This window comes from Cydia splendana, chromosome 1 (assembly GCF_910591565.1).
Source record: "Cydia splendana chromosome 1, ilCydSple1.2, whole genome shotgun sequence".
NCBI classification, from domain to species: domain Eukaryota; kingdom Metazoa; phylum Arthropoda; class Insecta; order Lepidoptera; family Tortricidae; genus Cydia; species Cydia splendana.
In genome coordinates, this window is record NC_085960.1 from 12,783,872 (window position 1) to 12,802,318 (window position 18,447).

The 18,447-nt window shown below is 40.9% G+C and overlaps 1 protein-coding gene across 1 annotated transcript in view; it reads right to left on the reverse strand.

Moving 5' to 3' along the window:
- LOC134796387 (protein unc-79 homolog) overlaps positions 1 to 7,766 on the reverse strand; it is a 42,167-nt gene extending 34,401 nt beyond the window's left edge. Inside the window, exons 1-10 of the mRNA XM_063768584.1 lie at positions 7,522 to 7,766; positions 4,755 to 4,874; positions 3,793 to 3,954; positions 3,295 to 3,465; positions 2,816 to 2,908; positions 2,138 to 2,323; positions 1,843 to 2,002; positions 1,526 to 1,598; positions 1,339 to 1,421; positions 985 to 1,116 (exon numbers count right to left, since the gene is read on the reverse strand). Coding sequence (XP_063624654.1) covers positions 985 to 1,116; positions 1,339 to 1,421; positions 1,526 to 1,598; positions 1,843 to 2,002; positions 2,138 to 2,323; positions 2,816 to 2,908; positions 3,295 to 3,465; positions 3,793 to 3,954; positions 4,755 to 4,874; positions 7,522 to 7,576 — 1,235 coding nt within the window. The 5' untranslated portion in view covers positions 7,577 to 7,766. The remainder of the gene's footprint in view (positions 1 to 984; positions 1,117 to 1,338; positions 1,422 to 1,525; positions 1,599 to 1,842; positions 2,003 to 2,137; positions 2,324 to 2,815; positions 2,909 to 3,294; positions 3,466 to 3,792; positions 3,955 to 4,754; positions 4,875 to 7,521) is intronic.
- Between the last annotated feature and the right edge of the window lie 10,681 nt (positions 7,767 to 18,447).

Consider the following 18,447-nt stretch of genomic DNA (forward strand, 5'->3'; position numbering starts at 1 on the left):
CAAAAATGTAATCCAGATTAGAAAGAAAGAGACGCTATGTATCTAAATATAATAACTGGTTTTCAATTTTAAACGAATCGTGTCATCTGAAGGCTCTCATTTAACCCATGGTGCGCCCTAAACAGACACGTGTGCTGGTAACTAGTATAGGAGTTCCATACTACGGTAATTCTGGGGCGCTCCAGGGGTTAAATACCTGCACGTTCCAGTTCACAACTTGCAATGTTTGAGTTTTCCCGTGTGAGTAAGGCCCAAGCGTACTTACAGTAGTACATAGTTATACGATACATTATACGAGACATAGACGAAGACGTCGAGAGCAGAATTAAGAAGGCAAAAGCTGCATTTGCTCAACTCAAGCCTGTCTGGGACTCAAACGTTCTCACTCGCCGCGTAAAAATTTCCCTCTTCGAATCCATCGTCAAGTCCGTGCTGCTCTTCGGCTGTGAGACATGGAGAGTGCCAAAAGGGCTGACACACAAGCTACAAGTGTTTGTCAATAAGTCCCTCCGGTCGATCCTCCGCATATTCTGGCCGAAGACTATAAGAAATGAGGATTTGTGGAGTATGTGCCGACAACCTCCGATCGCCCATGAAGTAGCGCTGCGGAAGTGGAGATGGATCGGTCATACCCTGCGAAGAGGAGATACGAACAACGCCAGTATCGCGTTCGAGTGGCGGCCTCAGGGCGGGAAGCGAGCCCGCAAACGCCCTGTGCACACCTGGAGGCGCAGCGTAGAGAACGAGCTGACAGCCGTAGGACTGAGCTGGAACGAGGCCAAGACGGTTGCTCAAGACAGGAAGGCGTGGAAGGATCTTGTGGAGGCCCTATGCACCTCCGTGGTGCCCTAGGACAGACAACAACGTTCCAGTTCACAACTTGCAATTTTTGAGTTTTCCCGTGTGAGTAAGGCCCAAGCGTAGGTACTTACTAGCACATAGTTATGAGTCAACCTGTAAAGGCTGCCATTAATAAAAGAGTACCTTATGATGGCCTCCACAAGGTTGGTTTGCATGTCAGAGTCCATGTGCCAAGCGGGTGGAAGGCGTGTGTGAACTACATGGTCTCCTCCGCGACGACTGTTGTGGCGGTTGCCGTGGCATTGCTGGCAGTACCTGTAGAATAAATGGAAATGCAGTTTAAGTTAGGGTGGTATTCCACCTGTCCAATTTCTTTGTCCAATGTCAATGCGTCTCGCTCTCTCATTAAAGCAAAATGTGAGACGCAATACACATTGGACAAAGAAATTGGATAGGTAGAATACCAGCCTTAAACATGTCTTCAAACAATAGAGATAGTTAACTTAGGTGACTTGGCTTTAAAATGAGTAACATTACCTTATTGGGTGCATTCCATTGTAATTGGCACATTCGTTAGAAAAACAGATGGAGTAGGCCGATTTATCGGTAGAGCGGCAGTTCTGAAAATCATTCAATATAATTTATAAATACTTCAACGAAAAATTTGCAAAAGACATGTAAGTTTTAAGATACCTCTTAATAAATCGCCATGAATATTACTTGCCTTATTTTCACAAACCATGGAGACTTGTTGCTGAGGATGTAAAATATCCAAGAAGTTTTGATTGGGATGCTCCCTGTAAAGTAATACAATAATTAGTACTAGCGTACTAGTAAGCTGAGATCATGACATTTGCGATAACTTTAAATTACCGAACTCTTGTATCTCATAACCAGCATAGATGGAGCGGCGACGGAATGTCGTGAATGTGATGTGTAGTGCAATGAGCTAGGCAAACCTTAGCTGTATCAGCGGCATTGTTGCTTCGGGCATATATCAAACTGGTACAGCACTAAGTTATCTTTGTACATTCAACAAACCTGTGTATCTCATTGGCGCACTCGATGCAGAGATACAGTGGCGGGGGACTGTCGCTGGCAAAGGTGACGCTGATGCAATGGTCCAGGCAAACTTTAGCCGCCTCCGCGGTGCCATTGCTTGGACACATGTCGCGCTGACATGCGAATGGGACCAGATCATCTGTGTATAGGAAAAGAAAAACGTCTAACTTCAGTCATGTGATAAAATTGGCGGTAAAGTTACTATATGGACAATTCAATGAAAAGCCTGTTTGCATCTCCTCGTTAGTGAAAAAGCATCAAGGATGAAACTTACTAGAGAACTTGCAAAGCAGACCCTTCCTGTCGAAGAGCTTGGCGTCGAATGGCGGCCAGTAGTAGAACAGAAGCTTGGCGGCCGAGACGCGAGCGCCCCATGTACCGTACGCTATCACGCAGAGCACATCCTTTACCACGGTGCTCTTTCGCGACATCAGGCATTCTAGGAGCTGGCAGTGATGTGCTGAAAATAATGGAATCAAAGTCTTGTTTTACTAACCTAAAGCTCTATCTATACGTATATTTTATTATGCAATTCGTTTTAAATGTTTTAATCACATATGTTCCTCCAAATCTAGTAATATTAAGTAGAAATTATAGTTTTAAGTATCTAAACAATGTAATAGATTAAGACCACGTATAGCTTTAAGTTAAAATTTGCATGCTTAACCAGCAAAATATGTCACTGAACAGGAAAATCTTTCCAATATCACCTTGTTGTACCATATTTTATGCAAATAAAAATAATTTGATTTTATTTTATGGAATATTTCTGGAATAAATTAATTTCATTCATTCATTCTATCTAAACGTTGCTTCTTCTCGTAACATTTTTATAATCTTAATGAAAAGTAAGTTGACGTGAGGTGAGTCTATATCGAAAATTAAGTGTGTGGCAATAACTTGTTTGCAGATACACAGTCAATATTATTTCATTATCTAAATAGGTAGGTACCTGGATTGTTAGAATGTTGGAACACCATCATGATGATGGCTGCAACAGATTGTGATGCCTGACTTTCCTCCTCTTGTCCTGAGTACTTGCGTGCTGTGGAATACATTTATTACATATGTATTTGAATATCAAGCACAGCTGTTCGTCAATAATCTAGTACCTAGTTATCAAAGGCTGCATAAGAACTTAATAGGGTATTTGACTGTATTTAAAATAAATTATTTTACACCATGCATGCAATAAATCACCAGAAGATTAATAGAGCAACGTAGACAGCAGTTATTTTTAGACACAATTTCTATTTTAAAACCCGTATAAAACTATAAATAGGTATAGGTAATTTGATTGTGACGTCACATGTTGTGTTTCATATAAATTCCATAGTAGCAAAATCGTTTTGACAGTACGACAAAAGAAACTGATTTGACTAGTAGTCAAATAACCTATTACATCTTCCATATTATATTTATTTTACTCACTGATAGTAAACGGCAGTATGTAATAGCAGAGCAAATGCAGGATCTCCTGATGCAGCGACACTGGGAGGACAGCAACGCAGTACGCCACCAGGTAGGGGAGATTGTCGATCATGTCGTATTCTAGGAAGGGCAGCAGGCAGCCCAGGCATTGGAGGACTGCTTGACCGAATGCTGAAACAGAAATCATAAATAATCAACCTATCACGAGATTACATGTTTATATGGGCCCATTTGTGCTGGGAGACCGATGATATTAGGTATAAACGACAAGTATCCCATGTATTAGTACCTATTTGACTTGATTGTTCGGGCGCGCTCGGCTTACGAATACTTCGAGTAGTCTTTAAAGCGCAATTTAATAAGCAAGAAAAAGAACGTATCATTATGTGACTCATGCTTTAGAAAGGAACAACGTGATTCACTGTCAAAAATCAATATTGTTAGGCAGCGAGAATTCTGTACCTCTACGTAGTAATTTTGTGTATTATGTGCCGGTACCTTGCATCCCGTACTGTAGATGAGGGGCAGAGTCCACCAACTGCGAGATGGCGTTGAACAATCCCTTGTAATCCAGGTTGGGGTACAGGAACATACGGTCGGCGTCGTTGTCCGCATCTCGGATCATCTCCAGGGGGGACCGGGGCACATCTTTTAGCACACCTAGAGGTATAATAATTATTGAAAATAGTGCTCAGGTTTATAGCAGCACGTCACAAAAATATAACTTTAAAGTTGAAAGGCTATTTCATACAGGTTGAGTGCTCAGAATATACTATGTGGAAAAAATACTATGGGTTTATTCGTATTTTAACGCAAGCGCAAGGTCTCTTCAGCAAGACAGCACGTCATCACTGTCATCGGAGCTTCATTCGAGCAAATGTCCACGTACACATTTCAAGGTATTTTCGTTTCGGCTCTGACAATGAGGACCTACACACTCTACAGCAACATCAACGAGCAACGAGGGTGCTGAGTAGAGATGCACCGGATATTCGGTTACTATCCGGTATCCGGCCTATCAGGCCATTATTTTAATATCCGGCCGGATACAGGATAGTGACCTACTATCCGGCCGGATACCGGATAGTAACATGGCTTGATTTTGGAGTAAACAATTTGGAATTAAGAAACAGTCACGGTCATAATCATACTCGTTTATTATTTGAAAACAATTTAAACATTCAACGGACTTGCACGAGCACTCATTTCGAACCTAGAAATGAGTCCGCGCGAACGTTCACTAGGAAACAGGTCAAACCTGCACAATGCGCACCTGAAAAACCGAAATGAAGGTAGGTATAGTTCTGCCGGCCGAATATTCGGCCGACGGTCAGGCCGAATATCCGGTATCCGGTATCCGGCCAAACAACTATCCGTTGCATCTCTAGTGCTGAGCGCCCGATGATCGGCGCTTAATTTTACTACTACAGAAACGTGTTTCATTTTGTTAGGTAACTTACTAAGAAGCGTCTGTGAGAAGTACTTGACGGTGTTAGCGATGTCCGTTCCTGATGGCAGCGGTTGTATGTTGTGCATCAGCCGCAGCTGGCAGTCGTACAGGCTGCGGATCTTCGCTGTAACTGCCATTGCACAATCGCCCTTATTACAAGTGCCAACGATTGACATTTCAAGAACCGAAAACAGTGAATGATGTTACCGTCGCGTGGGAATATTTGGAACCATTTTAGCACAACAGGTAGTTTGAATATACTAAACTAAAATTACCATTGCAATTTTTTTTACAAGTAAGGTAACTTGAATCTCAATTCCACAGCTCAATATAGGTACATCAAATATACTCTAGCAAGTCAACCTTAGCAAGTGAAGTCAAGCTTAGTCAAAGCAAGTAGAAAAAGGCCCAAAAATCAAAATTTGTATGGGAGACCAAAACTCGCCAGAGTATGTTTTTAAGGTATGTATTACACAAACAGCACCACGGTGGAGTGGCATTCATCTGTAAGTAAGAGAAACTAGCAACAAATAATTGCTTAGAACATAATTGAGCAAAGGGGTGATATTTCATAATTCAAAAATCTTATAAAGGCATTATATGAAACTTTACTGGTACCTAAATGTTCACTTACTTTACTTTTTTTAAGACACCTAACAAAATACAAAACATTACATCAAGGTAAACTTTAATTTTATTTTCATCACACAAAGTACATTATAATATTTTTATAACAGTGCCTACCTATACAATCATCCAAGACATATATATTTGAAGAACATCTAACGGATATATACTAACAGTGAAAATTTATAATTGGAAATTTCCACTCTCAATCTACAGAAAGTAAATTTACAACAGATTCTAGAGGACGAAAGCTGCAGTAAACAGTGAGCATTCCATTAATGAGACAACAAGTCCTATCCGAAATACATACATTAACATATAAATACATACATACATTGAGAATAAAGCCAATTTGTCTTAAACCTACAGAAATAAGCTTATTTAAACGCTATTGCACTATAGGTTCTGTGCAAACTGACTTTTCACAGTCAGCACCACAGTTCTATTTAGGCATAAACTAAGGGATCATATCTAGTTGAATCAGTAAAGGAAGGCTTGAGAGCTACTAGAGCTAGACCTACGTGGAAGAAAGGTGAGCCACACAAAACACAGGGATAATGGTTTAGACGCACAGAAATATAAGATAATGGCTAGACATTGATTAAATCATTCATTGATACCAATTAGTGTGATTGACATTGGTAAAAATCACAGGGAAAAGATGGATCCTTGAAATTCAAGATACTTGTGGGAGGTCCATATCTAGAAGTAGATGGCTCCCGCTAACAAATGAAGAATTAATGTAGGAAACACTAATCAAAACATAATAAAGTTGAGATTTTTTTAAAGAAAATTCTTCAGTTTAGCTAAAATGAAAAAACCGGACAAGTGCGAGTCGGACTCGCCCACCGAGGGTTCTGTACTTTTTAGTATTTGTTGTTATAGCGGTAATAGAAATACATCATCTGTGAAAATTTCAACTGCCTAGCTATCACGGTTCATGAGATACAGCCTGATGACAGACAGACGGACGGACGGACGGACAGCGGAGTCTTAGTAATAAGGTCCCGTTTTTACCCTTTGGGTACGAAACCCTAAAAAATTAAGACTGAAATCACAATTTAGCAAAAAAATTAATAATAATGTTACATATTTTAATAACAAAACTTCCGTGAGACACAGACATATTAAATATCAAGGAAATATAAATATTACCTAATTATATAACACACTCCAATTATTATTATGCTTCATGCAAAATAAGCCGTAGCCGCTGAGTTGCGGAAACCTGCCCATGCTACAATACAATTCAAATAAATATTAGACATAAATATTGTAACTCAGTTGATATCAAGTAATGATTTAATCAATGATCATAGGACCGTCAGGTAATTGAACACTCAAGTATCTAAAATTGACATCAAACAGTCAAAGTTAACTGACAACACTTCACTACATCACATTATGAATTGCCTGTATGGACACATCAACCGATTTGTTGGTAAAGGTAAAACAGAGACAGTAGGACAACAGACATTTGAAGTAGTTGAGGATGACATATTGTCGGATACACCTAGTTGCAACAGATCACAAAACCTAAGGGTGTCCACAATATTTTTTCTACTATTACATAACTTGCCGATAGGTTTGAAATTTCATTAAAACTCAAAAAAATTACATGACCAACTTAACAACAAAATTATGCACTGGGTGAAAAAGGAAACTAATATAAAATAATTTTACATTAAAATATACTAACACAAAAACTTAGTGGATAAATAGGTACTTCTTAAATTATGTAACCAGGTGTGTCTGAAACAGCTGTTTAGATATCCATCATATTTTGATAACAGTAGCTTGGGATGTGGTTAACAAGTATCAAGAACTAAAATTCTAAATTTTATTAACTTCTTTAGCCACAGATAAAAAGTAATGTAAAAATAACCAATTAAAAAGTAAACCTTACAGCCTAAACACTAAGCTGGGGTGGACACCCTGCTACTAACGGATCGTGCCGGGGTCGTGCTAATCCAACGAAAGCCCCAGCTCACCTTTCGTCCCCGTCGGCTCCGGCCACACTTCACCCACCGTCTGCATTATACACAAAAAGCTTTCTACCTCCTCAAATCTCTGAAAAATAAACGCGACAATGCATGCAAGCTTTATTAGAATGAAAACTTTTTAAACGGCTCGTCTGTTGTAATACTCACAAGCCGCAGCCCGCGTCCCCATATTTATAAGTTGTATCTTGAAACTGCCCTGCATTGAAATGCCTGACGTGCTCAGTTATCATGAGTTTGGAACGCAGAATCAATAACACAGATAACACTACTACAGGTGCAGTTTCCAGGACTCTGGGCTGGGCGAAAGAGATAAGACCTGAATCTAGATTTTCCTTTCTTTTCAGGCTATTGATCGATTGAGCAGTTTGTTTATGTTTTGCTCTCGGCGCGCAACGCGCACCGCGCACTCGCGAAGTTGTGCCAAATGTCAACTGTCAATGTCAGTAACAACGTCATAACGTCATCTGCGTTTAGTTTTTAACATGAATCTAGTATATAACTGGATCAGGCATGAGGGGTGGGAAGAAATGACCGAACAGGATAAGTCTTATGTATCTTTCAGTATGAGTAGTAGCGAAAGATATTATTGTTTGTCCTTGTCAGAGTCTCACATTGTTTTTATAAGTTTTTAAATTTAGTATGGATTATGGTGGGCAACAAATAAAATTCGACCAATCATAGCGTCGCATTGCGTATGTTTTGTTCCTCACGGAGGCACGCGTATAGCACTTCTATAGGATCCCACCTTCTATAGTTTTTAAGCTTCTTGATCATGTTTGCCAAATTTGACTTTGGCGCAAAGTCTCGCAAACCCCATGGATCAAGTATAACTGGATACTGGTACTGTCATGGGGGGTTGTGGGGAAATTACCGAACTTTTGTATCTTTCAGTAGTAGTAAAGAACGCGTTGTTATTGTTTGTCGTTGTCACAGTCAACCAGCGTACTTTAGTATCCACGGATGGTGGGTATTGTATTGTATTGTAGAGTCTGGCTACTGAAATATTACACAAATGTTTGGCGGGAAATTCAAAAAATCTTGGGCTGGTCACACTTTGTGTAGTAGGAATTATAGTTTTGATACTAGAAAATATTATTGATTTTCTATGCACACGCAAGGTACCTAAGGATATAAGTTAAATATACGTTGACGTGCACTCAAAGTCAGCTCACATAATTTCTACCACTATGTATGTACAGTCAACGATAAACACATATATTAACATTTTCTCACCATATACCATTGTAACAAGGCGAAAAAGTAAATGTAGTGTAAATAAGACCTATTTCGATAACACCGTAATATAAATCAATCACAAAAAAAACTACATAAGTACTATGCCAAATATGCTAAATGCTAAGTATCAAAATATTTATAGAGCACCAACCTCCTAATATGTTTACATTTGTTTAGGGATTGTAAACATTGCAGTTTTTCATTATATAACGCTACACGTCGACTTCGCACATTGTCGTAATTATTTACGAGCTTAAATAATAGTTTGCGAACCTCACTCAGTATAGATATTATTAATATTATTTAAAATATATCCCTTTTAAACCGAAAACAATTTGAATGAATGACATAAATTGACAACTGACTTTTAGTTTTTTTTTTAATCATAGACAATTGGTGATACAACAACGAAATATCTGTCAACAATTTTTGGCTAGCCAGACTCTAGTACGGGTGATTTCCGCAACTCGACGTCCTGCGCCTATTTTGTCTGATAGGGGGTGGGCTAGTCCTGCCAGCCCAGCTCCTCGAGGAATCCCACCAAACCTTTCATGTTGAGTAGGACCTCGGGGAGGTCTCTCGGAGATCCGAGATGTTTTGCTCTGTATGGGGCCACTCCGCTGCATTCCAACACCACGTGAGAGGCTCTTTCTTCCTTCTCCATGCATCCAGGGCATAGGGGACTGTCTGTGACACTTGTTTTAAAAAGATGTTTGTTAAAAAGTCCATGACCTGTTATGACACTGGTTACCATACTCAGTCGAACCTTTCCTAGTTGAAGGAGCGTCCTTGTGAGCTTACCGTTGATGCCAGGCATAGCTTCTTTAGCCTGTCTGCATCCAGTCTGGTTTAGCCAGTGTTCTGTGTGTAGTTTCCCAGTGCGTGCGTACCTTGCTAAACGGTATCGGGAGAATCGGTTCCGGGCCAATCGCTCCCCCACCCGATCCTTGTCTGGCAAGCTCGTCCGCAGCATCGATACCTCGGGATCCACTGTGTCCCTTGATCCATTGTAAGGTGATCTTGTTGTTCTGACGTACCTCCATTAGTCGTTCGTGGCATTCGTGTATAAGTTTTGATGTAACTATATGGCTTTTTAGGGCCATTAAGACTGCTCCGCCGAGACCGCTACTGTCGGAGAGTATGCGGATGGAGGATCCTACTACCTTCCTTGCAGTGGTGGCAGCCGCCGCGTTTATGATGCCCATGCACTCAGCTTGGAATACCGAGTTATGGGCTCCTAGCGGAGTGGTGATTGACATGTTCAAGTCTTCTGAAAAGGTACCAGAGCCCGATCCGCTGTCTGTTTTGGACCCATCAGTGAAGATTCTCAGCTCCCGGGGATTGAGTCCTTCGTAGTTGTCGTCCTCATATAATTGTATTGTGTACCTTTTGTCAAAGATGGCTTGTTTGTGAATTCGATCCGTGCCCGCCCTGAGCACTGGAAATTCGTTGTATACCTTTTCCAGGCATGTTGTGTGAAGAGCTCCTGTGATATTAGACCATATGTTGAGGGTTCGCAACCTTACCGCTGAGAGACTGGCCTCTTGCTGTATGTGTAGATGCAGCGGTGGAAGGTTTAGCATGACCTCCATGGCTGCAGTCGGAGTGGGCCTCGTGCAACCAGTAGTGGCCGCGCATGCGAGCCTCTGGAGTCTTTGTAGCTTGTCACGTACGTTGCCTAGGTTTGTTCTTGGCCACCAAACCAAAGCTCCGTAACAGAGTAGGGGGCGGATTATAGTCTTATAAAGCCAAAGGGTAATCTTCGGATTGAGTCCCGACCTCTTACCAATCATCCTTCTGCACTGCCAGAAGACTACTCCCGCCTTGTCTATACGTTTGTTGATGTGATTGTTCCAGTTGAGTTTACTGTAGAGCAGGGGTCTCCAAACTTTTTTACCTGAGGGCCAAATTGCGCCTCAGAAACTTTCGTGCGGGCCACCGTGGGTTTTTGCGCCGGGAGAAGGTGTCTGGTTGCTGCTGTTAGGAACAGTTCCACTCTCAATGAATGCTAAGCCCGTGGAGCCTGGTTCCCGCGGGCCGGACAGTGGGCACTCGCTTTGGGTGTCGGCGGGCCGGATTGGAACGGGTCGCGGGCCGGATTTGGCCCGCGGGCCGGGGTTTGGAGACCCCTGCTGTAGAGAGTAAGCCCTAAGTACTTAACTTCATCGGTCAGCTGTAGCTCAGCCTGGAAGAGTGTTGGTCTGGTAAAGTTGCCAAGTGCCCTTTTATTGGTGAACATTACCATTTCTGTTTTGGTGGGGTTAACCGATAGGGCAAATTCTCTACACCAGCGTTCTACGATCCGAAGAGCCGCCTGGGTGAGGTCGCGTACTGTACTGGCAAATTTACCTGATATTAATATTGCCACATCATCAGCGTAGCCTATTGTGTAGAAGTGTTCTTCGTTCAGTTTGGTTATGAGGTTGTTGACTACTAGGTTACACAACAGAGGTGACAGGACTCCCCCTTGAGGGCATCCTCGCACCGCCGCTACGGCCTGCGGTTCACCTCCATACCTTATTGTCCTTTGATTAACCATGTTCATGATCCACTTTATTAGTCCGGGTTCAGCGCCGTTTCCAGGGCATTCCCTATACTGGTAAAGTGAGTCTTGTCAATAGCGCCCTCTATGTCAATGAAAGTGCCAAGGCACATTTCTTTGCCATGGATGGCTCTCTCAATGCGGCTTACGACCATGTGTAAAGCCGCTTCCGTAGATTTACCTGAGCTCTACGCGTGTTGGTTGTTATGCATCGGTATGTTCTTTAGCGCTCGGTCCCTCAGATCCCTGTCGCACAGTTTTTCCAAAGTTTTCAGCAGGAATGATGTGAGACTGATGGGCCTAAAGGATTTAGCAGCTGTGTAGTCGTTCTTACCTGGTTTAGGTATGAATACCACATTCACATCTCTCCATCTTCTGGGCACGTACTGCCATGATGTTGGTCAGGGTTTCCTGGATGAGTCCTAGACCCCACTGTAGGAGAGCGGGGAAGATCCCATCCGGACCAGCCGCCTTGAAGGGGTGGAAGTTGTCTATAGCCCACCTGAGTTTCTCAGCGGTGACGATTCTGCGCGCCATTTGCCAGTTGTTGTCCGTTGTGCTGTATTCCTCTTCCGGCTGATCTGCATCGGCGAGACTTACGCATCCTTGAAAGTGAGTTACCAGGAGAAGGCGTTGAGTCTCTGCAGGGGAAGATGTGTATGTGCCATCGGGTTTTCGCAGTGAGCCCAGTTGTGATGTGGGCTTGTGCGCTAAGGTTTTCCTTACCCGGTTGGCGGATGGTGGGTAACAAATAACCCGACCAAATTATGTAGGTTGTTTTTGGTATGTTGTCAGGAATGTTTTTAATTTTGTCGCATTGCGTATGTTCTGTTTCATCTGTTTGGTTCTGTCCCTCGCGGGCGCACGCGTATTATCTATAGAAAAAATACCTACAATGGGATACCCCAATGAGTAAAGTATGTATAGTATCCCATGGGGTTAGTAGGAACTCTCTATAGTAGATTGTTAACCAAGGGTTGAAAGGCATCCATTTCTGTCGAGGTAGTTAATAAATAATAATAAATTAAAATAGTCCGAGACGGAAATGGTGCCTTTCACCCGAGTTAAACACTCTACTTTTCATATCGAATGCGAGGAAACCAAACAAGACAAGGCAATTTCGCAAAATCAGTAATTGAAGTACCTAATAGACCTACGGCCATGATTTTATTCCTTGGGACTTACTTGCAATCGGAGACTTTACATGTGTAAAGATTAATAACCCCTAGCGAAAATTATTTAGATTGCAATATTTACGAAAACACACATTGTTTAACAAACTGCAGTAATTTTAAAATTATTTGTTCATTATAGTATGAAAATCAGCGGGATTGCCTCTTACTTTTTAATTTTATACTTTTTCGTTTTAAAAGCCGCAACAGACTACAGGACCGCATCGCGACCTTGGTGCACCGCACCACGTAATAACATAATAAAAGTATTTTAAATATTATTAAATATTAAATAACAATTTGATACATAGCATAGAAACGAAATACCAAAGCATGCATAAGATAAATTAGACATATAGGATAGACATTAGGTTTTTAAGGCCCCAGTACACAATGGGCCATCGTCGGCCACTCCAAGGGACGCATTTATGCGTTAGAGGGAGCAAGTGATATTGCTATCTCATTCTACCGCATGGCTGCGTCCCTTGGAGTGGCCGGCGATGGCCCATTGTGTACTGGGGCCTTTAAACACGTATGTCAATATCATAAACAATATCTAGAAGACAAAAGGAGATTATATGTCATTCTCCCCCTCTATGATTTCTTCGTTCGGGTCCAGGACGTAGTCGTTAAGATGTTGAGGCATTTTCTTAGACCTCGTAGACCTACGGAAGATCCGTGAAGGCGGAGCTTCTTTTGGTGGAGTACTGTAGATCTCTTGGTCATTATTAAGAGTACCTGCATCAACAGGATTTTCTTGTTCTTCGTCCAATGTGGGAATATCCGATCCTCCATCAGTAGCCGTTCCGTCAGGTATAGAGCCTTCAGCATCTGATAAGGGAAGAGGCGCTAAGTGTCTGTTAGATACGGTAGACTCCTGGCCATTACGTCGTCGTACATATGAGTAGTTCGGATTACTGTGTAGTAACTCGACTTCTTCGACGTAGGGGTCTGTTTTCGATCGAACAAATTTCTTAAGTAAGACAGGTCCCGGAACGAGCCATGACGGAAGCGACTCGCCGACCGGTGTTCTCCGAGGGAAATTAAATAGCTTCTCGTGTGGAGTGGCATTTATCGAAGTGCAAAGGAGCGATCGTACGCAGTGGAGAGAAAGTTTCAAGACTTGTTCCCAGTTTTCGATGGGCAGGTTCTTCGATTTTAGGGACAGCTGTATAGTTCGCCAGAGGGTGCCGTTAAGCTTTTCCACTTGACCATTACCCTGAGGGTTCTAGGGAGTAGTGCGAGAAGTGGCAATGTTACATTTCTTGAAGAAACTTTGTATTTCTTCCGACATGAAGCAGGATCCCCTGTCACTATGTATATATAAGGGTTGGCCATATTCGAAGAAAAGTTCTTTGAAGCACTTGATGACAGTCGCCGAAGATGTGTCAGGACATGCGTATGCGAAAGGGTAGCGTGAGAATTCATCCATTATTGTAAGAATATATTTGTTGTTTGTGTTCGAAGGCAAAGGTCCTTTAAAATCTACATTCAATCGTTCGAAGGGCGATAAAGCTTTAATCAAAGTGCCATTTGCTTTGGCAAAGCGTAGTTTGATTTCTGCGCATACGCGACATGAAGCAGTCATCTTTTTGACATCTTCTAAGTTGTATGGTAGATTCTTTAGCTTGATCCAGTGATATATTCTAGTAATCCCAGGGTGAGATAGCGCATCGTGCAATTCGTATAGCTTATTATTGTTCAAAAATGCGCAAACTCTTGAAAAAGCGTCAGCGGCAGTATTCTGAACCCCTGGTCTGTAAATAATATCGTACTTATAGCATGACAGTTCGAGCCTCCATCTTTCAATCTTGTCGTTTTTGATTTTGCTAGTATGATTTTGGTCGAAAATGTAGCTTACGGATTTCTGATCAGTTATAAGGATAAAATGTCTGTGAATAAGGTAGCGGCGCCATTTTCTAAGGCATTCGACGATAGCACAGGCTTCCTTCTCGACGGAAGCATGTTTGCGCTCGCTATCCGACAAAGTTCTCGAGAAGAACGCGACCGGTCGACCATTTTGAGATAATGTCGCGGCTAGAGCATAATCTGATGCATCAGTCTCCACCGTCAAGGTTTCTTTGTCGTCAATAGCAACCAATGCTGCCTTTTTAATATCAGATTTAAGAAGTTGAAAACTACGCTGTGCATTTGCGTCTAAAGGAAAGTTGGAATTGTTAATCAAAGGTTGAATCTTTTCCGAAAAGTTATGAACCCATTTAGCGTAGTGAGCAAATAGCCCAAGAGCTCTCTTCAATTCTACAGTATTGCGTGGTAACGGTTGTTTTATTAGAGGCTCCAGTCGGTCTTTATCTGGTTCAATAAAGTTGTCCCTGACAGTGTATCCAAGGATGATGGAACTTATTTAGCTAAAATTACATGAATTGTTGTAAGTTTTTATCGTGCTCTTCTTTGTTTTACCGCAGACTGTGCCGTCATCAAGATAAGTAAAGGTACCTTGTAAATGTTCTTTTTCAATTATGTGTTGGAGAGTGCGTTGAAAAGCGGCAACTCCATTAGTTACCCCGAATGGAATACGGTTAAATTGCCATAGTTTACCACAAGCTTCAAATGCGGTATATATTTTCTCTCTTTCTAGAATAGGGACTTGATGGTAAGCACTCTTCAAATCAATCTGGCTCTTCAAAGTGGTTGAATTTCGCTACTTTCGAAACTATCGACTCAATGTGAGGCAGCGGATACGCATATGTGAACTTATTGATAGTTCTGGAGTAGTCGACGACCATTCTTTTTTGATGAGATCCACCTCCAGCAACTAGTACCTGAGCGCGCCAAGGAGACACGCTCGGCTCGATAATCCCATCTTTTAAGAGTTTAGATATTTCGGCTTGAATAAATTCTTCGTCGTCTTTGTTGTGACGTCTGGATTTAATAGCGATGGGAGGAATATCAGCAGATAAGTGCGTAAAGACAGATGCTGGCGGTACTGATGCTTCCATTACGCAAATATGTAAGGGTTCTCTGGTCCCTCCGAAATCGAGCTCGACTTTGGAGTGAGTTTTGATATATCATGACCGACGATGACGTCCGCGCATAGGTTAGTTATAGGTTAGTTACTATACGTAGAAGGCGTTGCTTATGTGTGTGATTATTTATTTGGAGCGTAGCAAAACAAATGCTATCTACTTGTGACGTGTTGCTTAGAGATGCTAGATTAATCGTTTCTTTGTGCGGATATTGTTGTAATTTCATTAATTGTGCTATATTTCTATCAATTTAGCTCTTAGAGCTCCCGGTGTCAATTAGAGCGTCGACGCGAATGTCGTTGATAGTTATGGCGACCGTAGCTTTTCGTAGGCTCGACGGGCTTGCAGCAGAATATTCGGTTTCGTAGGAATCTTGAGATGGTAAGCTTCCGATGGGACTCGGGATGGCATTGCTCGTGGAGGGAGAGCCACGAGACCGGCAGACTGACGCAAAGTGTCCCTTCTTGGTACATAGTTGACAGTGAGCGTGGAAAGCAGGACACTTTATTCTTTGGTGTACCTTACCACCGCAAAAGAAACAACGCCGTATGGTACAGGGACAGCAGGGACAGCAGCATTGTGAGTATTTGTAGCTTCTTGTGAAGGCAGTACTGGCAAGGCATTCAATGTACTTGGGATGTTAACACCCATAGTTTCGGAGTCCTTTTCGGCTGTTTCGAGGCTTACTGCCATGATTATAAGCTTCGTCCATTGATGATGAGATGATTTTTCTAACAAACGTTCCCGTATTTTAGGCGACAGGATACCAGATATAAAGGCGTATCGTACAGCTTGTTCTTTATGTTCTTCAGCTGAGACGGACTTGAAATTGCACTTTTGTGCCAGAAGATGCAAGGCGCGGCAATATTCAGAAATACTTTCGTCTTGCTTTTGTTTTCTTGTCCCGAGGTCGTGGCGAGCCAATATTTCATTTTGGGGTTTCACGTAGGCTTTGTCTAAGAGAGCAATAGCAGATTCATAGGTTTGACAGTCCTTGATGATGATGAAAATACTAGATGACAAATGGTTCGCTAGCAGTTTTAATTTTATAGTATCCGTAGCATCGGTGGAAGTATGTTCGGTGAGAAAGCTAGTGAAGGTGTACAGCCAATGCAACCACTTATCTCCAGCTGCGGGGGCCGTAGGTTCAACGTCAAACCGTTCCGGTCGAAGATATCTCGATAATAAATGCGATGACTTATCATCTGATTCTTTCTTCGGATCCGCCATTATTTTTCTAGTTAATTAAATTGATGCATAGAAACGAAATACCAAAGGAAATTGGCTTTAATTAACTAGAAGTATGCATAATGTTGGTATGTAGAGGGTGTATATGCAATCGACACTGGCTTGACACATTTAATTTGAATATAGAAGCTCAAGTTTGAAGTATGTTTAAAATCAAACTAGAGAACGTCACATGACTCTACATCAATCAGCCGTTGTGAAATGTTGTGATGTAAATTAAATAATAAATAAGTATGTATTAACAAACTAAAAGTGCCTTCCCATATTTATAATAAACCTCCAAAGACCTCCTGTAACGATTTACAGGTTATGGGCCCAGCACGCATGTTGGTATAAAGAGGATGTATATGCAATCGACACTGGCTTGACACATTTAATTTGAATATAGAAGCTCAAGTTTGAAGTAACTGAATCATTATTTAACCTCATCCATCACCATCACCGAAGAAGAGTTACATCCACTTTAATAGGTAAATTTTACATGGTTTCTGAAAAATATCCTTGAGTTTTTGTTTCTAAGACTGTATTTTAATATTTTATAATTTATATTAGAATTATTATTATATATTATTCTATTAGTGATGTTGAAGAGTTGAATCGGTGAATAAAAGATTTATTATGTATATGTTTCGTGTTGAAGAGTCGAGTGGAAGGATAGAGCATTTATTATATATATGATTAGTGTTGAAGAGTCGAGTGGAAGAATAGAGCTTTTATTATATGATTAATGTTGATGAGTCGAGTGGGAAAATAAAACGTTTATTATAGAAGATTAGTGGTGACGTATCGAGTGGAGCAATTCTTGAGTACTTATCTTGTTGAATGGGAATTCACTTTCATTTATTTGTTGAATGGGGATTAAATGTATGTAAAATGAGGGAAATATACAGGATGTGTTATGTTTTTTCTGGTTTTTGTATTTGAAATTATTTGTTGGAATATTGTCTTGACTAAAGAATAGCGCTGTAAATTAATGCTTCAAGCAGAGTCGATTGAGGGGGTGTGTTGGTATGTAGAGGGTGTATATGCAATCGACACTGGCTTGACACATTTAATTTGAATATAGAAGCTCAAGTTTGAAGTATGTTTAAAATCAAACTAGAGAACGTCACATGACTCTACATCAATCAGCCGTTGTGAAATGTTGTGATGTAAATTAAATAATAAATATGTATTAACAAACTAAAAGTGCCTTCCCGTATTTATAATAAACCTCAAAAGACCTCCTGTAACGATTTACACATAGCATAAATTAGACATATAGGATAGACATTAGGTTTTTAAACACGTATGTCAATATCATAAACAATATCTAGAAGACAAAAGGAGATTATATGTCACAATTTAAATAATACAATAAGAAATGTTTATCTTGTATTTTATTTTATTTTCATGAATATAGTGCTAAATAACTTTAAAAACTAATTTAATATCGTACAAACGTTTAACTGTCGCTGTATAAGATTCTGCCTTTGCTCATTTACGCAAGTGTAAGGTTTAAAAAAATATTTTTGGTGTATTCCTTTTGGTTCCCGCCAAAGAGGTTCCCGCCTTATGAAATCGAGTAAATAGAATTCAACGAAAGAAATCAAGAATAATTTGTTTTTAACAATTTACTTACATCATTTTTTATAAAAAAAGGATCAATGTGGGATTAATAAAATTAAACAATTACCAATTGTTCCAAGCGGGGAAATAAAGACACTATTTGTAGCCGAGATAAATTGAGAGCAACTTACATAAATCCAGCAGCACCTTGGCGTAGCACGTGGTGGTCTATGTATGATGATTGGGAAATCCTCTGCTTTATCGACAGCTGCATATATCCATAAGGGGCACTGGGTCACTAATTAGTCTCTGGTTGATTTTCACTTAGATCGCAGCGACG